Source organism: Saimiri boliviensis, chromosome 8 (genome assembly GCF_048565385.1).
Source record: "Saimiri boliviensis isolate mSaiBol1 chromosome 8, mSaiBol1.pri, whole genome shotgun sequence".
Classification (NCBI taxonomy): Eukaryota; Metazoa; Chordata; class Mammalia; order Primates; family Cebidae; genus Saimiri; species Saimiri boliviensis.
In genome coordinates, this window is record NC_133456.1 from 118,996,701 (window position 1) to 119,014,452 (window position 17,752).

The following is a 17,752-nucleotide window of genomic DNA, read 5'->3' on the forward strand; positions in this document are numbered from 1 at the left end:
CTTGTAACTGTTTGGTTGTTATCATGAAAGATGGTGTACATGGGCTAGTTTCTTCAGTCTTTTTTTTTTTTTTTTTGAGACGGAGTTTCGCTCTTGTTACCCAGGCTGGAGTGCAATGGCACTATCTCGGCTCACCACAACCTCCGCCTCCTGGGTTCAGGCAATCCTCCTGCCTCAGCCTCCTGAGTAGCTGGAATTACAGGCACGCGCCACCATGCCCAGGTAATTTTTTTTATTTTAGTAGAGACGGAGTTTCACCATGTTGACCAGGATGGTCTCGATCTCTTGACCTCGTGATCCACCCGCCTCAGCCTCCCAAAGTGCTGGGATTACAGGCTTGAGCCACCGCGCCCGGCCCTTCTTCAGTCTTAATTTAAATATGTAATTAGGCCAGGCTTGGTGGCTCACACCTGTAAGCCCAGCACTTTGGGAGGCTGAAGTGAGCAGATTACTTGAGGTTTGGAGTTCCAGACCAGCCTGGCCAACATGGTAAAACCCTGTCTCTACTAAAAATACAAAAAAGAATTTAGCCGGACATGGTGGTGGGTGCCTGTAATCCCAGCTTCTTGGGAGGCTGAGGCAGGACGATCACTTGAACCCAGGAGGCAGAGGTTGCAGTGAGCCAAGATTGCACCACTGTATTCCAGCCTGGGCGACAGAGTCAGACTCTGTACCCATCCCCCGCAAAAAAGTAAATATGTAACTGACCTTACCTGACTGGTTTTCAACAATACGCACTCGCTCTTCCTCCACTGTTTGGCCTACCTAACATCAATTCCAGGAAAGCCTATTGTTCTTTCTGAGTAAGACGGCTGGGATGCCTTAGCTTTATTTAATCTATCTTGAGGGAGGGACAGTTCTTCCCTCAAGCATATTTTTATTTAGAAATTGTTTCATTTGGACATCTCTTAGATCATGGAGGTGCTTTTGAGGTGGTATGTGAGGTGTTTTTATGTTTTTCTGAACATACAATTTCAGGGACGGGCCACGGAATTAGGAGAATATCCACATTTAATTGCCTAATGCTTCCCCAAAAAGTATTTTTGCTTTAAAACAAAGTAGAAATGTCGTATGTTTTTTGCCCTTTTATTTGGCCAAATCAACAGTTGACTATAAACCAAAAAATGAGCTAAATAAATCAAAGCTACTTTCTTCTGGAGGTTTATTTTGGATACAATAGTTGAAGACAGATTACAATGATACATTATACAAAAAGACTAGAAAATAATTTAAGAGGGTATTTTAAGCATGGGATTCTGACACACTCATAAACATGTTTGCTCCCAAGCTCTTACTACAGAAAATAAGGTTTTTCTCCATCAAAAATAACCCAGTTTCACCAGTAAATCTTCCCAGTTCTGAAAATCTGAAGCAACTGACAGATACTTCATTAAATGTAGAAACATTATCTACTCAAGATATTTGTAATATTACCCAGTGACAAACATTTTCCACATTTATACAGGATTAACCACAGTTTTCACAGCAAAGCAACAAGTGCTTTACTGATTCTCTTTTTCATTTTTTTTTTTTTTTTTTTTTGAGACGGAGTTTCGCTCTTGTTACCCAGGCTGGAGTGCAATGGCGCGATCTCGGCTCACCGCAACCTCCGCCTCCTGGGTTCAGGCAATTCTCCTGCCTCAGCCTCCTGAGTAGCTGGGATTACAGGCACGCGCCACCATGCCCAGCTAATTTTTTTTGTATTTTTAGTAGAGACGGGGTTTCACCATGTTGACCAGGATGGTCTCGATCTCTCGACCTCGTGATCCACCCGCCTCGGCCTCCCAAAGTGCTGGGATTACAGGCTTGAGTCACCGCGCCCGGCCTCTTTTTCAGTTTATAGATAACTCCAATTTCATGAAATCATACTGTACCAAGCCAGCAAATCAACAGCCGCAGCCTCGCCAAGCCACACCAACGGCAGGGACCCTATCTCCTGTCCTTTTTGCCAGCTTTCCTCTTTCCAGAGAGTAAGTGCTTGGGCTTCATATCAAACACATGTCTGTCTGCCTCCCCTTTCTTCCCCAACCGATTCATCTTCTTCTGAGCATTCTTCATCATGGTCTTGGCTTTCTTCACCATCTAAAAAGATGAGAAAAGTTATGTTCATTACTTAAAACCAATTTTCCATTCTGAATTTTAACTACTGGTGAGAAGGTTTCAATGGCTCAGGCCTGCCCCGTGAAGAGACCCTGTTACATCTCTTTTCTCTTAGGCCCAGCACAGTATCTGCAGGAACTCAATATTTTTGTATGAAGACTGGATGAAAACCATACCTAGGACAGGTTTTATAGCCAGGACATTTTAGACCTAGAAGTTTAGAACACATCTGTCTAACTCCCGCTTACACAGGCCAGGTTTCACGATGGAAATGGCACGGGGGAGTGAAACTCAGCCTTCCATGAAAGAGACCTCAGCAGTTTTATACAGAGACTTTCTCTGGCACCTATGTTTCCACAATGCTGAAACCACAAGTTTTTTTGTTTAATAAAAGGACATTTCAGCAAGAGAGACTGTACATCTAAAGTGTCTTTGCCGAAAGACACTACAAATGAACTAAATGTGACTCAAGAAACAATGCTGCAACCTAAGAAGAGCATGATCCGCCAGTCCACCCAGCAGTTCCTGCCGGCTCTTCCTCCCATGGGCTTGCTGGGACTGGAGGCCTCCTGGTGCTTAGCAGTGGCCACTTGCTGGCCCTCTTCAGACAGCAGGGCCTGATCCCAGACTGCAGGTCCTGTCGACCATGCTCTGCCCCCTATTCCGAGGAAGGAAAGCACCAGGGACTGGTCCATCCAGGGCAACTGTCCAGAGGCATCTGCCTGCACCCTGGCCCAAGCTCTTCCCCCAAAGGATGCCACAGAATGAGAGCACACAGGGCACACAAGCCCTGCTGTAGCCCCTGCAAATGACAGCTGCTGGTGTCTGCCCTGAACCTTGTGCAGTAAACAGCACGCAGTGCACACAACCCCTGCCATAGCTCCTGCAAATGATAACTGCTGATGTTTGCCCTGAACCCTGTTCAATCAACAGTAGAGACTGTTATTTTATTCCATAAGATGACACAGAAACTGACCTTGACATCCCGAAGACCAGAAACGTCACGTGGAGCTCGAGAGCAACTCCGACTGTGACTCCGGGCCACAGAGGAGCGGGGAGCAGAGTCTTCCCGCTTTCTTTTCCTAGTGACGCTCCGGGATCTTCTTGCCTGGACTGCGTAGTGGGCCTGCAAAGCAGGGTAAACAATGCTCAGTGCTCAAGACCCCAGCACCGCCTCTAGGTTCAGCGACAGACACGAGGTCACTCCAGCAAGAGGGGAGGAGAGAAGTGTTTGAACCGTTACCATATGGGCTAACGATCTTGAAAATACAGTATTTTCGGCCGGGCGTGGTGGCTCAAGCCTGTAATCCCAGCACTTTGGGAGGCCGAGGCGGGTAGATCACGAGGTCGAGAGATCGATACCAACCTGGTCAACATGGTGAAACCCCGTCTCTACTAAAAATACAAAAAATTAGCTGGGCATGGTGGTGCGTGCCTATAATCCCAGCTACTCAGGAGGCTGAGGCAGGAGAATTGCCTGAACCCAGGAGGCGGAGGTTGCAGTGAGCCGAGATCGCGCCATTGCACTCCAGCCTGGGTAACGAGAGCGAAACTCCGTCTCAAAAAAAAAAAAAAAAAGAAAATACAGTATTTTCATATTAGTGACATTTTCCATGTCAATTTCACATTAGTAACAATTTCACATTAGTTATTGGTCAAATATTCTTATTTGCTTAACAGAGGCTGCTTTATGTAAGAAAGCTGATTTTAACTCCACTTAAAGAAACTCAGAACTCTCATTTTAAAATGCTTATTAGAGTATCACATCACGATTTGTATTTCAGACATAAAGCTCTCTCCCTAATCACCCCATTTTTGGGGTTACTGATATGAACACAAAGGGACAATCATCAGACAGAAACTGCAGACTACACATCTGGAGGACAGGGTCTGCAGCCACACCCAGGCACATCATGGCACTGCCTCACACTGCCTGTGGAATTTTTTTTTTTTTTTGAGACAGAGTCTTGCTCTGTCACCCAGGCTGGAGTGCAGCCTCAACCCACCACTTCAACCCAGACTCAGGGTCAGGGGGAATCCTCAACCCACCAATTCAAACCAGCTCCAGGGCCAGTGAATTTTCAACCCAGACTGAGGGTCAGGAAATCCTCAAGCCACCACTTCAGCCCACACCCAGAGCCAGCAGAAATCTCAAGAGAAAAACTGGAAGCTCTCATTGCTTTTTGCTGTAATTTCTCACGGCTTTCCAGGACATTGGTTTTCTCTTTTTTCCTTTTGAGACAGAGTCTCTGTCGCCCAGGCTGGAGTACAGTGGCACAATCTCAGCTCGCTGCAACCTCCACCGCCCGGGTTCAAGCAATTCTCCTGCCTCAGCCTCCTGAGTAGCTGGGATTATGGGGGCACACCACCATGTCCTGCTAATTTTTTGTATTTTTTTAGTGGAGATGGAGTTTCACCATACTGGCCAGGCTGGTCTCAAACTCCTCACCTGATGATCCACCTGCCTCAGCCTCCTAAAGTATTGGGATTACAGGCGTGAACCATGGCGCCCAGCTGGTTTTCTTTATTAAAAAGGTGTATCCAGCCACATGAACACGTGAACCGCCCCCCACACTCACGTTGTCTTTATTGTCCATGTCAACACCAAGACTACGCATCTCATTCTCCAAAACTGTCCTCTGAACCTAAGAAGAAAAAAATGACAGGTTTGCTTTAAGAAAATTAGTTTGATGAAATGTTGAAAAAAACTTCACAGGAAAAAAAAATATATATATTCCAACAATCATTTTAGAAGTTGCAATTTTTACTGGGCCTTGCTTTCATGTTTTTGGATAGCTCAATTAAATCCCACGAAAACTGACATTTACAGAGCAGTTGCTGTGCTAAGACATGGCATCTCCTCCACGTCTGTCTACTCTCACCACAGCATGGGAGAGAGGGACCGTCTCCATCACAGGCGAGACACTAAAGCTGAGGTTGGCGAGGTGGCCTAAGACAAAGGCAGTGTGCCAACCTCTCTACTCCCAGAGATGGCAGAGCCCCACCGAGAAAAACACAAAAATGTCCAAGTCCACCATAACCAGTCACTTGCCACCATGTGAAAACAACGTATCCTGAATGTCACGTTACTTCCCCTCCAGTTACGTGTTAACTGCCCCACCCCACCCTGCCACAGAGCCAATGAACTGCCTTCTGTAGACTGGGTCAGGTTCCTGTAAATTGCTAGAGTCCAGATTTAATGCAGCAATTAAAGAGCAAGAAAACCAGCCAGTCGCGGTGGCTCACGCCTGTAATCCCAGCACTTTGGGAGGCCAAGGCGGGCAAATCACTTGAGGTCAGGAGTTTGAAACCAGCCTGGCCAACATGCTGAAACCCCATCTCTACTAAAAATACAAAAATTAGCCAGGCGTGGTGGCAGGTGCCTGTAATTCCAGCTACTCAGGAGGCTGAGACAGAAGAATCACTTGAACCTGGGAAGTGGAGGTTGCAGTGTCAAGACTGCACCACTGCACTCCACCTGGCCGACAGAGAAAGGCTCCATCTCAAAAAAAAAAAAAAAAGAAAGAAGTAAGAACAGGAGGCCGGGCGTAGTGGCTCATGCCTGTAATCCAAGCACTTTGTAGGCCAAGACGGGCAGATCACCTGAGGTCGGGCGTTCAAGACCTGCCTGACCAACATGGTGAAACCCCATCTTAAAAAAAAAAAAAAAAAAAAAGAAATAAGAACAGGAAAATGTTAACTGATTGCCTTAAACATCGATGAACCGTAAGTTACAATTTTAATCTGTACAACTGCAAAATGGCTGGATCCATAATAGTGGTAAACTCAAAGCTGAAAGTCACCAAGAAAGGACACAGTAACTAGAATATAAAAGATCAGGATGTGAGCAATACTGCAAACACACCAACAAAAGAAAAATGTGCAATCTTATGGCCATAAATGGGTTGAAAAGTTGTTATTTAGCAATGATTACACGGGAATCCAGTTTGCAAAAAATAGATCACACCTCTTTGGAAAGACTCAAACTTGCCTTCTTAGCAGTTCGAGGCATCCTGGGTCCCTGTGTATTCTTTTCTTTGGACTCCAGAATTTTCAACTTCTTCTTCTCTCTAATCTGCTTTGCCAGCTGTCGGATTTCCAGCATCTCCTCATCTTCACTCTCAGAGTCACTGTCATACTCTCCAGCAGCTGTTCTCAGCTCTTCTTCTTTTTCTAATTCTTCCAATTTCTTTTAAAATAGAGTTGTAATGAAGCAAAATTAACAGTGCACAAAGTCCTAAGTGAGTGAGTGTGGCAGCGTGTGCAGGAGAGCCGTGTTTCCCTGCCTCGGAGGGCGGCGCGAATGCCCTGGTCAGGTCCCACCTGGCCCTGCCTACCTATGTGCAGTCTATCTCACAGGGTGGGTTCCATGATGAAAATGGAGACCACGTGAACACCAGCTGCCAGCAAGTCAGTAACTTTCCTTCTTTGAGGAAAACCATTTTCCTTCTTTAAAACAATGAAACTCCAAGGCTTAAACTGTGCAGAGACCAACCCCCTCACTTCCAGTGCTCCCAGCAGACACACAAAAGGCGCTTAGTCCTAAGAAATGGAATTCGTGCCACATCCCATGTATCTATTCTAACGTCACCCCAAATACTGCCTCACTGGCTACTTTTTCACATGACAAAAATGAAAACGAAATACATGCAGGTTCATCATACCCTAATGAAGCAACCCGGTCAGGAGCCCAACAGGCAGATATGCCTGGGTGTGAGACTCTGGCCAGGAGCACAGAGGGTGAGGCTGGGGGGCCAGGCCTCACAGAAGGGGATGGCATGGGCACAGCTGGATCAGAGGAGGGGAGTCCCAAGGTTTCTCTCGCCCAGGAGCGTGGACGGCAGAGGCAAGAGGCTGGCAAGGCAGGTGGCCACTGCGTGGTCAGTGAGGGCGCAGGCTGGACAAAGGCCCCAGCAGTGGCAAGAGCAGATGCCCTGAGGCCACTCCTCTGGCACCAACGGAATGGAGATACTGCCCCAGAATCTGCTATGCAGGTGCAAGGAGCACAGAGACACGAGACTGAAAACGTGAACTAGATTATGGAGCGCCGATGGGAACCACGGAGTGGAAACAGGACACGCAGCCAGCAAGTACTGTACATAGCATTTTCCAAAAAGCTCAACTGAGAGAAAAAGACAGGACAGCAACTAACGGGGGACACGGTTTAAGTATGTTTTTGTTTTTTAAAAAGATGAGTAAAACTTGTGAACATTTATATGCTAAGAAAAAGCAAGGAGGAAGGGGAGTGAGGCAGGAAAAAGATGTGACAGAGCAGAGCTCCCGAGGAAGAGAGCCCAGCACAGCAGAGCCCAGCCAGGGCCGAGTGTTTCCACCAGAGTCTCGGGGTGGGGCAGAGGTGCAGGAGAATGACGGGGACGGGCACAGCAGTACTCTGCCAGGGCGGAGTGTCTCCACCAGACTCAGGGTAGGGAAAGTGCTGCGGGGGCAGAGTCAGGGTGGAGGCAGTGGGTGCAGGAGAATGAAGGGGACGGGCCCGGTGAGCCAAAGCTGTGCTGCTATTTTCCAGCAGTAACATAATAAAAAGGAAAAAAACCCACAATTTAAAAAGTGACACAAACCTTCATAATGGCTGGATCAATATAATCAGCGATATTATGGCCTTCCCAGATTTCTGGTATCTTATCATGTTTTTCAGACGAATTCATTAAATCCCAGTACTCTAAAGTTAGAAAAAAGTGGTCACATTTATAGTAAATTTTTTTTTTTTTTAAATGAGACAGAGTTTCGCTCTTGTTACCCAGGCTGGAGTGCAATGGCGCGATCTCGGCTCACCGCAACCTCCGCCTCCTGGGTTCAGGCAATTCTCCTGCCTCAGCCTCCTGAGTAGCTGGGATTACAGGCACGCGCCACCATGCCCAGCTAATTTTTTTTATTTTTAGTAGAGACGGGGTTTCACCACGTTGACCAGGATGGTCTCGATCTCTCGACCTCGTGATCCACCCGCCTCGGCCTCCCAAAGTGCTGGGATTACAGGCTTGAGCCACCGCGCCCGGCTATAGTAACTTTTAATGTCTTCAAGTACTATGTGCGTAAAATGAGTTGCGACTGACAGCAAGTTGTGACTCCACCGCATGAGAGCACAGCATGCAATTCCACATGCGAGCAGCACCACCCTCATTCAACACCCACACGTGCAAAAGCCACAGAAACCACCCTACCATCCCAAAACAACAGAAAATAATGGAAGAACTCCGAGTGCTGTGAACTTTTTTCTTGGGACAGAGTCTCGGCTCTTTTATCCAGGCTGGAGGGCAGTAGTGTGCTTTCTGCTCACTGCAGCCTCAACCTCCCCGGCTCAAGTGATCCTCCCATCTCAGCCTCCCGTGTAGCTGGGATTGTAGGTGCACGCCACCATGCTAGGCTGATCTTTGTATTTTTTGTAGAAACAGAGTTTTGCCATGTTGCCCAGGTTGGTCTCAAACTCCTGGGCACAGGTGATCAAAGTGCTGTGATTACAGGTATCAGCCCCTGCACCTGGCCCTCAGGATACAACTTTCACTCTTCCAAGAAACTACAAGTTGATAAACAGGCTATATACCACTTTTACTCATTCAAGTCTCTTCCCACTATTCTGAAATACTTCACATGTAATCGGCATTTTAAAATAATGATCACACTCTGGCCCTTACTCTGAAGATCCAAAATGTAATCATCTCCCATTTCCAGCTCAAGATCTCGTTCCTGCAATGGAAAGAGAAATTATCATCAGCTTCATTTTGCCTTTCAGTGCTCTGCCCCTTTCTTGCCATATGAAACCCTCTCTCTCCAGCCCTGTCAGTACCAGTAGGCTCACCTTCCGTGCCTTTCAGTGCTCTGCCCCTGTCTTGCCATATGAAACCCTCTCTCTCCAGCCCTGTCAGTACCAGTAAGCTCAGCTTCCGTGTCTAGTAGGGAGGCTGTTTCTGGCCATCTGTGGACTGCCTGTCCTACTCATTCATTTTGTTCTTCCCTCAAGCCAAAGAGCTCCACGAGAGGAGGGGCTTCTGCGGGGGGTTCACTGCTGTGTCCACAGTCTGACGCCTGGACACCCACAGCTCCACTCCGATACCCCAGGCCCCTGCCCGCCCCCATGAGAACTCCGGCAGCATACCCTCTTCTTCTTGGGCTCCTCTATTTCCATCCTCTTCCTGCGTGCCACCACTCCTTCAGGGATGAAAGGGGGCCTCTCCTGAGAAGATATCATATAAAGTATTCACGTGGAATGCCTGCTGAATGAGAAACTTACAAAACCAAAAAAGTAGAAGCAAATTCCCTATACGCAAGGGGAACAGAAAACCACACCCAGACCAATTAATACCAACAAATTATTTTAGGGGAGAGGAGTCAGTTACAAGGTCAGTTTGAGCACAGAGACCAGGAGGACTCCACAAATTGATTCCAAAATTTATTCAGGAAAAAATGAAATCATGATTATCGTGAAAAATTATGGAAGAAAGTGATAATAACGGTGGATCAACAAATTAAAGAAATTTAGACATAAACTCAAGTGCATATAAGAATTCAACAGAAAGGTAAGATAAATATTCAATACTCAGGTCAGAATGACTTTGCAACGAATGATAAGTCTTTCTATGCATGATGCCAACCTCAACAGCCAGAAATAAAATATTAATGTATGTTAATAGTTCAAAAATGTACAACACATTTGAGGTTAAAAAGGCAAATGACAAAAAGAGAAAAAAATATAATGTATCTGACAAGCATCCAACCTTTTTAATATAAAAATAACAAACCAGTGGCCAGGCGCGGTGGCTCACGCCTGTAATCCCAGCACTTTGGGAGGCCGAGGTGGGTGGATCACGAGGTCAAGAGATCGAGACTGTCCTGGTCAACATGGTGAAACCCCATCTCTACTAAAAATACAAAAAATTAGCTGGGCATGGTGGCGCGTGCCTGTAATCCCAGCTACTCAGGAGGCTGAGGCAGGAGAATTGCCTGAACCCAGGAGGCGGAGGTTGCGGTGAGCCGAGATCGCGCCATTGTACTCCAGCCTGGGTAACCAGAGCGAAACTCAGTCTCAAAAAAAAATAAAAAATATAAAAATAACAAACCAGTGAGAAAAAGATAAACCACCTAAAGAACTGAAAAGGCCAATGAGCAGACAAAAGCACTCACCCACACCCATCGTTACAGAAACACACAACAATAAAACCATTTTTACACCACAAGACGGACAGTTAGCACCCAGCCACATCCAGGACGTAACGAAAGACACAGCCTCCAATGTCAGTGAAGCACAAACAGGAGGGAGTTTGTGGGACAGCAACATTGTCGACACCACATCGTGAAGTCCAGACACATTTGCAATAAAACACGAAGACACAGCATAACGATGTGTACCCATCCACAATGGACAAATAATTAAAATTTATTATTTACTTTTTTTTTAAATAGACAGGATCCCACTACGTTGCCCAGGCTGGTCTTGAACTCCTGGGCTTAAGTGGTCCTCCCACCTTGGCCTCCCAAGTGCTGAGATCACAGGCATGAGCCACCTCAATCGGCCAAAGAAATGAAAATTTAAAGAATAAAACAGGCCGGGCGCGGTGGCTCAAGCCTGTAATCCCAGCACTTTGGGAGGCCGAGGCGGGTGGATCACGAGGTCGAGAGATGGAGACCGTCCTGGTCAACATAGTGAAACCCCATCTCTACTAAAAATACTAAAAAAAAAATAGCTGGGCATGGTGGTGCGTGCCTGTAATCCCAGCTACTCAGGAGGCTGAGGCAGGAGAATTGCCTGAACCCAGGAGGCGGAGGTTGCGGTGAGCCGAGATCGCGCCATTGCACTCCAGCCTGGGTAACAAGAGGGAAACTCTGTCTCAAAAAAAAAAAAAAAAAAGAATAAAACAGATTTCCACCTGTGTTTAAAGAACTTTTTAAAAATTAAGCTTCTCTATCAGAAACATTTTTAGAATGATCAACTAGACTAACAGTGTGCGTCATGCAGTGAGAAGTGGGTGCCACATGGCGCTTTGCACTTTTCTGCACCTTCTTGATTCTTTACACAAGAAGGTGAAACTGAGGCCCACCCACAATATCCACCAGTATGCGTGTGAAACCGGATCCAAGGCTTCTGGAAAAGGCCCAAGGATGGCATCTGTCCCAGGGTAAGCCGTCTTACCTTATCGTCCCTCCTGGTTGGGACAGCCAGATGCAGTCTATTCAGCACCTCATTCACTTTATTTCCCTTCATTTTGGTTTCCACTCGATGAGCTAAAAGCCTATCACAAGCCTAATAACGTAAAAAACAAAGTCACAGACACATCCTGGAGCAGGTGCTTTAGGCTAAAACTGTCTGGGGTAGGAACAGCAAAGCATCCCCTCAAACCACACGGTCCACTGGGGAAAGTGGGTCTTGGAGGGGTCTCTCTTCATGCCCCTCAGCTCACTGCTGCGAGGGCTCCAAGTGTTAATGTCTAAAAAGAAAACTCTTTCATTGCGACGACTGACTTTAATCAAACGAGAAAGACAGTAAAAAGACTGATACCTGACTTAAGGCAGCACTGACCTCTGTTTTAACTTTAATAACACCTTCCTCAGTCAGGGTGCTGGTCTCTATTACAGGGAACCCTTCAGCCTGCAAATCTGTAAATATTTTCTGGGAATGCAAAGAAAAAATGAGAGATGTATTATTGATTTCCAGTTCCCTACAGAACAAACTGTATAGTTCTGCAGATGGAGGTTGCAAATATCAACTGTTCAACATCTGTGGCTGTTTCAAACTCTTAAAAAACAGACATATCCTAAAAAGTTACTTTCCTCATATTCTTCAATGATTAAGAAAATACAAATGACATCAACAAGATGGCCAACTAGTAGCCCCTCACATCTGTCCCCACAACAGAGGTAGTCAGAATAACGAACAACTACATGTGAATAACTGAGGGAGAGCTCCAGAGGGCATCACAGACCCTGGTGAGCACAGAAACGCAAGACAGTGAAATACAGCCCAAAGAAAACGCTGGGCTGCCAGCAACCCACCCCACAGCTGTGACACAATGGGACCCAGGAGGAAGGGGTGGGCAAGAGGATGCCAGCAACCCCCCCCTGCCCACCCCTATGGACATCCAGAGCCCTCACCACTGGCGTCCCCTGGCATCCTCACAGCTGCACGCCCTCGACAGAGGAGCTGACACTGGGCCCTGTCTGTTGGGCCCACGTGGCGACTATGCTCTACCATCTTGGGGTTGGAACTGCAGTTGGAGTGTGTCTTGTTCAGGGTACAGTAGCCACAGATTCCCTTCATCTCTGAGGCTAAGCTGCCTCGAAGTCACCCAAACCTGGTGGCCCACCATCCCTGAGCCAGCTGCAAGCAGCTGCTACACCCTTCCCAGCAGGGCTGGGTGAAGGTAAAGCCAGTCGACGCCCCCGTTGCTCCAGCATCCAACAGTACCCTGCCTTCTGGAAAACAGCACCTGGCCTCTCACAGCATCTCTGTCTCCCTGCTGCCTAAGCTGAAGCAGTGCCCTGCCTCCTGGAAAACGCCCAGAATGGTCACATAGCCCAGCACCTACACGGAAGAGGTACCATGTATCCCAGGGAAACGGTGCCTGGGCCGCCCAGAAAAGTCACATCCCACAGGCCCACACTGACCAGCCATGCACCATGGGGAGGAGCTGACATCATACTCTACATCCCAGGGAAACAGAGCAGAGGCACCTGCCCCACCATGCAAACAGCTCCAGCACCTGCTCTAACCCCGGAGCTGGAGTAACCCTACAGTCTGAGCTGTGGAGACACCACTCTTTCCAGGAAGTGGAGTCACTGCTGTTCTCCTCCCTGTCCTCCAGGGACCAAATGACAGCTGGACTGGTCCATTCTGGGGTCCTTGCTGCCACCTCACAGAGTCTGGGATACTGCTGGGCCCTTCCGTCCCAGGGTCCAGAGTTACTACTACACAGTGCCTCATCCCCTTGAGTTGACACTAAGCCCTCCCTACTGGCTCAGGTTTCTGAAGTGCAGCTGTACCTGGCTTCCCAGGCTCAAACTTCCAGAGTGCTTCTTCCCAGGAGTCAGGCTAGGACTCCTTACCCCATGGGTAGAGTCACAGCTACAACCTGGCCCTAGGCCTAAGCTGCTCGGGGTGCTTCAGAGTCACAGATCCGCTACAGGGAACAAACGTGCACCCCAAGGTCAGGTACCATGACAGGTACACAAGGCCCTAAGGCTGGAACCCCAGTCCCACAGCAATCTGGGTACCTGCAGCTAGAACCCAGTACTGTGGCAGCTACTTGCAGACCATGTCAGACAAGACACCAAGAGAGATACCCTCAGCTAAGTCCGCCATTGCGGGGAAAACAAGAATAGCAGGACCCCAAAAGCCCTTCACACCCAGGATATTAAAAACATACACCGCCACTGGCACAGACTTCCAGAGCTGAGGTGACTGAGCCACCCAGTTATTGCTGTCATTTCATGGAGGTGAGGAAGCTGCACAGAAATGATGTCACTGCTCCTATCCAGAATGAGTCACAGTTCCCTTCCAAAATGGCACCAAACCCCAAATGAGGTGAAAATCTTTCTCCATGAAAACCACACCAGAAGAAAGTATAAAAGAGGCCATTGTTCTACTAGATGCAGTGAGATCAATGCAGGGACACAAGAAACATGAAAAAGCAAAGAAATAACAAATCTTGAAAGGAATACAACTCTCTAGAACAGACCCTAATGAAAAGGAAACCAATGAATTGTCAGAAAGAGAATTCAAAATAATAATTATTTTTTGAAGGAAACTCAATAAGAAACAAGAAAATATAGACAGACAATTCAACAGAATCAGGAAAACGATTTCATGATATGAACAAGAAATTAAATTGAGAAAGAAATTGTAAAGAAAAGAGCCAAACAGAAATCCTGTAGCTGAAGAATTTAATGAATGAGATGAAAATACAATAGACAGTTCTGTTTTTGTTTCTTAATTTCGTTTTCTTTGAGACAGAGTCTCGCCCTGTTGCCCAGGCTGGAGTACAATGGCACGCTCTCAGCTCACTGCAACCTCCTCCTCCTGGGTTCAAGCGATTCTCCTGCCTCAGCTTCCTCAGTAGCTGGGGTTACAGGTGCCTGCCACCATGCCCGCCTAATTTTTGTATTTTTAGTAAAGACAGGGTTTCACCATGCTGGCCAGGCCGGTCTTGAACTCCCGACCTCAGGCAATCCGCCTGCTTCGGCCTCCCAAAGTGCTAGGATTACAGACATGAGCCACCATGCCCGGCCCAATAGACAGTTTTAACAGCAGACTGGATAAACAAGAAGAAAAAAATCTCTGTCATTTGAAACTACCTAGTCAGAAAGAAAAAAAGGAGTAAGAACAAAAAAGGATGAAGGAAGCCTAAGAGATTTACGGGATAACGTTAAGTGAATACATGTTAGTATTATGGGAGTTCAAGGAGAAGGGAAGGGAAAAGGCTTAGTAACGTATTTCATGAAATAGGTGAAAACTTTCCAAGACTGGGGAGAGGCATGGACATCTAAAACTAGGAACTTCAAACTTTCCCAAATAGAGTCAACCTAGAAAAGTCTTCCCCAAGGCACATTGTAGTCAAACTGTCAAAAGTCAAATACAAAGCAAATTCTAAAAACAGCAAGAGAAAAGCTTAAAGTCACATATAAGATCCCCATTAGACTAACAGTAGATTTCTCTGCAGAAACCTTACAGGCCAGGAGAGAAGAAGATGATACATATTCAAAGTGTTGGGAAAAAAAAAAAGACTGCCAGCCAACTATACTATATCCGGCAAAGCTATCCTTCAGAAATGAAGGAGAAACAAATTATTTCCCAGAAAAGCAAAAACTGAGAGAATTCATCACTACTAGACCAGCCTTACAAGAAATGCTTCAGAAAGTCCTACACCTGGAAGTGAAGACAATAATCACTATCATGAAAACATGTAAAACCATACGAGAAATCCACTTAACCTGTAAAGACATACATAGACTGAAAACGAAGAAGAGATGCAAAAAGATACTCTACAGGAAAGCAAAGGCAAGTAGGAGTAGCTATACTTGTATCAGATAAAGCAGATTGTAAGTCAAAAACAGTCAAAGAGACAAGAAGGTCATTATATAATAATAAAGGAGTCAATAATACTTGGGGACATCAACACCCGACTCTCAGCTTTAGACAGATCCTAGGCAAAGAAGAATCAACTAATACTGGATGTAAAGTGCACTGTAGGCCAAGCATGGTGGCTCACGCCTGTAATCCTAGCACTTTGGGAGTTCGAGGCAGGTGGATCACTTGAGATCAGAAGTTCAGGACCAGCCTGGCCCACATGGTGAAACCCCATCTCTACTAAAAATACAAATAAATTAGCCGAGTGTGGTGGCATGCACCTGTAATCTCACCTACTCTATAGGCTGAGGAAGGAGAATCACTTGAACCCGGGAGGCGGAGGCTGCAGTGAGCTGAGATCATGCCACTGCACTCCAGCCTGGGTGACAGAGCAAGACTCTGTCTCAAAAATAAACAAACAGGGCCGGGCGCGGTGGCTCAAGCCTGTAATCCCAGCACTTTGGGAGGCCGAGGCGAGTGGATCACGAGGTTGAGAGATCAAGACCATCCTGGTCAACATGGTGAAACCCCGTCTCTACTAAAAACACAAAAAAGTAGCTAGGCATGGTGGCGCTTGCCTGTAATCCCACTAGTCAGGAGGCTGAGGCAGGAGAATTGCTTGAACCCAGGAGGCGGAGGTTGCGGTGAGCCGAGATCGCGCCATTGCACTCTAGCCTGGGTAACAAGAGTGAAACTCCGTCTCAAAAAAAAAAATAAAAAATAAAAAATAAAAAAAATTAACAAACAAATAAATAAAGTGCACTGTAGACCAAACATCTATAGAACATGTCATCCAACTGCTGCATAATACACATTCTTCTTAGTCCATGGAACATTCTCCAGGATAGACCATATGTTAGGCCACAAAACAAATCTCATCAATTTTTAAAACATAAAATCATTTCAAGTATCTTTTCAGATTACAATGGAATAAAACTAGAAATCAATAACAAGAGAAACTTTCAAAACTGTAAAGAAAAAGGTGGGGGGAGAATTATACACACATCCCAGAATGACCAATGGGATAATGAAGAAATTAAGAAGAGACAAGTGACGCTGACATTGCTGGTCCAGGACAATTTGAAAGCCACTCCACCAGTGCACACCTCTAAAAGCATTTATCATGAAGGTGCCTATTGAAAAGATTTGTAGAATGCACTTAGTTTGAAAAATCATGTCCAACAATCACTGCCCGCCTCTTGGAGAAAGCTAGCAGACACTTATCATTTACAGATCCAGGAAGCCCCACATTGCAAAAAACTTCTTCATGCAGTCATTCGCTTCCCAAGCTTATTTAATCACAGAACCTGTTTTACGAAGTAGCACCTGTGAGCACCCTTCTCAAACAGCTCTCTCACAAGTAATCACATTTCCCAGAAGTCCAACCATCAAATACAGGTTTCCCCACACTCAAGAACAAAGTAGGAATCCAGAAGCCTATGTTTTTACTTTAGTTTGCCACTAACTAGGTTTTTACTATGTCACATCACTAAACCACTGAGGATCCTGTCTCAACTATAAAATACAATTGTGGACTAAATATTCCTAAAATCCCTTCTTATAAACTTTGGCTGTCTGAGATGAGAATTCAAAATTGGTAGGTAAGAAATATTCAAAATATTAACATGATTTACCTGATCGTCTTCAGGAAGTTCAGCTATTCTCTTCACATCACATTTGTTGGCTACAACTATAAGAGGCTAGGCAAGGAAGAAAAATAATGAAATCATTATTCTCATACTGCAGGATATGAAGGAAAACATGAGTGACCACACTCACCTTGTTGATGAAGAGAGGTCTGATGTTCTGGAAGAGTTCCAGCTGCTCCCTCAGCCCGTGCCCACACTGCTCGGACACGTCCATCACGTACAGCACGGCAGCACGGAGGTGGGCCAGGGCGGTGATGGCCTGCATCTCGATCGTGTTCCTGTCCTCCAGAGGGTGGTCCAGGATCCCAGGAGTGTCTACAACCTAACACGGCCAGACCATGTCACTGAGAGCACACTCACCCACGAGCTTCTTGCCCAGCACATCCCAGAAGTCACTCACACACCCAACCAGGCCTAATAATCTTAACGGGAGAATTTATTCAAAAAAAAAAAGTAGTCTCCCAAACTGAACATGATAAAATAAACAAAGCAGTGAGAGAAGAGTATACACTATTTAAACATCAAAAAAGGGGGAGGAACCTTGTGGAGCTCAATGACATGCTAGCCACACCCTTTCAAGAAATGACTTCCCTTTTTACCAGTGACATCATAAAATACAAAAACTGGGATAACTCAGAACCCTCCCATGTCTTAGGTATTACTTTCTTCACGATTTAAAAAATTACGGTGTGGAAACATTGCTTTGTGCTTCTTACTATTTTTTTTTTGAGACAGAGTTTCGTTCCTATCTCCCGGGCTGGAGGTCAATGCTGCAATCTTGGCTCACTGCAACCTCCACCTCCCGGGTTCAAGCGATTCTTCTGCCTCAGCCTCCCGAGTAGCTACAACTACAAGCACTCGCCACCACACCTGGGTAATGTATTTTTAGTAGAGACAGGGTTTCACTATGTTGGCCAGGCTGGTTTCAAAC

General features: G+C 46.2%; 1 protein-coding gene across 2 annotated transcripts in view; it reads right to left on the reverse strand.

Moving 5' to 3' along the window:
* Window positions 1-48: 48 nt before the first annotated feature.
* GTPBP4 (GTP binding protein 4) overlaps window positions 49-17,752 on the reverse strand; it is a 28,173-nt gene continuing 10,469 nt past the window's right edge. For both annotated transcript variants that reach the window (XM_010349709.3, XM_010349710.3), the window contains 11 exons: window positions 16,952-17,143; window positions 16,807-16,872; window positions 11,630-11,719; window positions 11,243-11,353; window positions 9,212-9,289; window positions 8,751-8,802; window positions 7,680-7,780; window positions 6,092-6,289; window positions 4,680-4,745; window positions 3,077-3,226; window positions 49-2,082 (listed from right to left, as the gene is read on the reverse strand). In XM_010349709.3, the coding sequence (XP_010348011.1) occupies window positions 1,930-2,082; window positions 3,077-3,226; window positions 4,680-4,745; window positions 6,092-6,289; window positions 7,680-7,780; window positions 8,751-8,802; window positions 9,212-9,289; window positions 11,243-11,353; window positions 11,630-11,719; window positions 16,807-16,872; window positions 16,952-17,143 (1,257 nt within the window). In that variant the 3' untranslated portion in view covers window positions 49-1,929. The remainder of the gene's footprint in view (window positions 2,083-3,076; window positions 3,227-4,679; window positions 4,746-6,091; window positions 6,290-7,679; window positions 7,781-8,750; window positions 8,803-9,211; window positions 9,290-11,242; window positions 11,354-11,629; window positions 11,720-16,806; window positions 16,873-16,951; window positions 17,144-17,752) is intronic.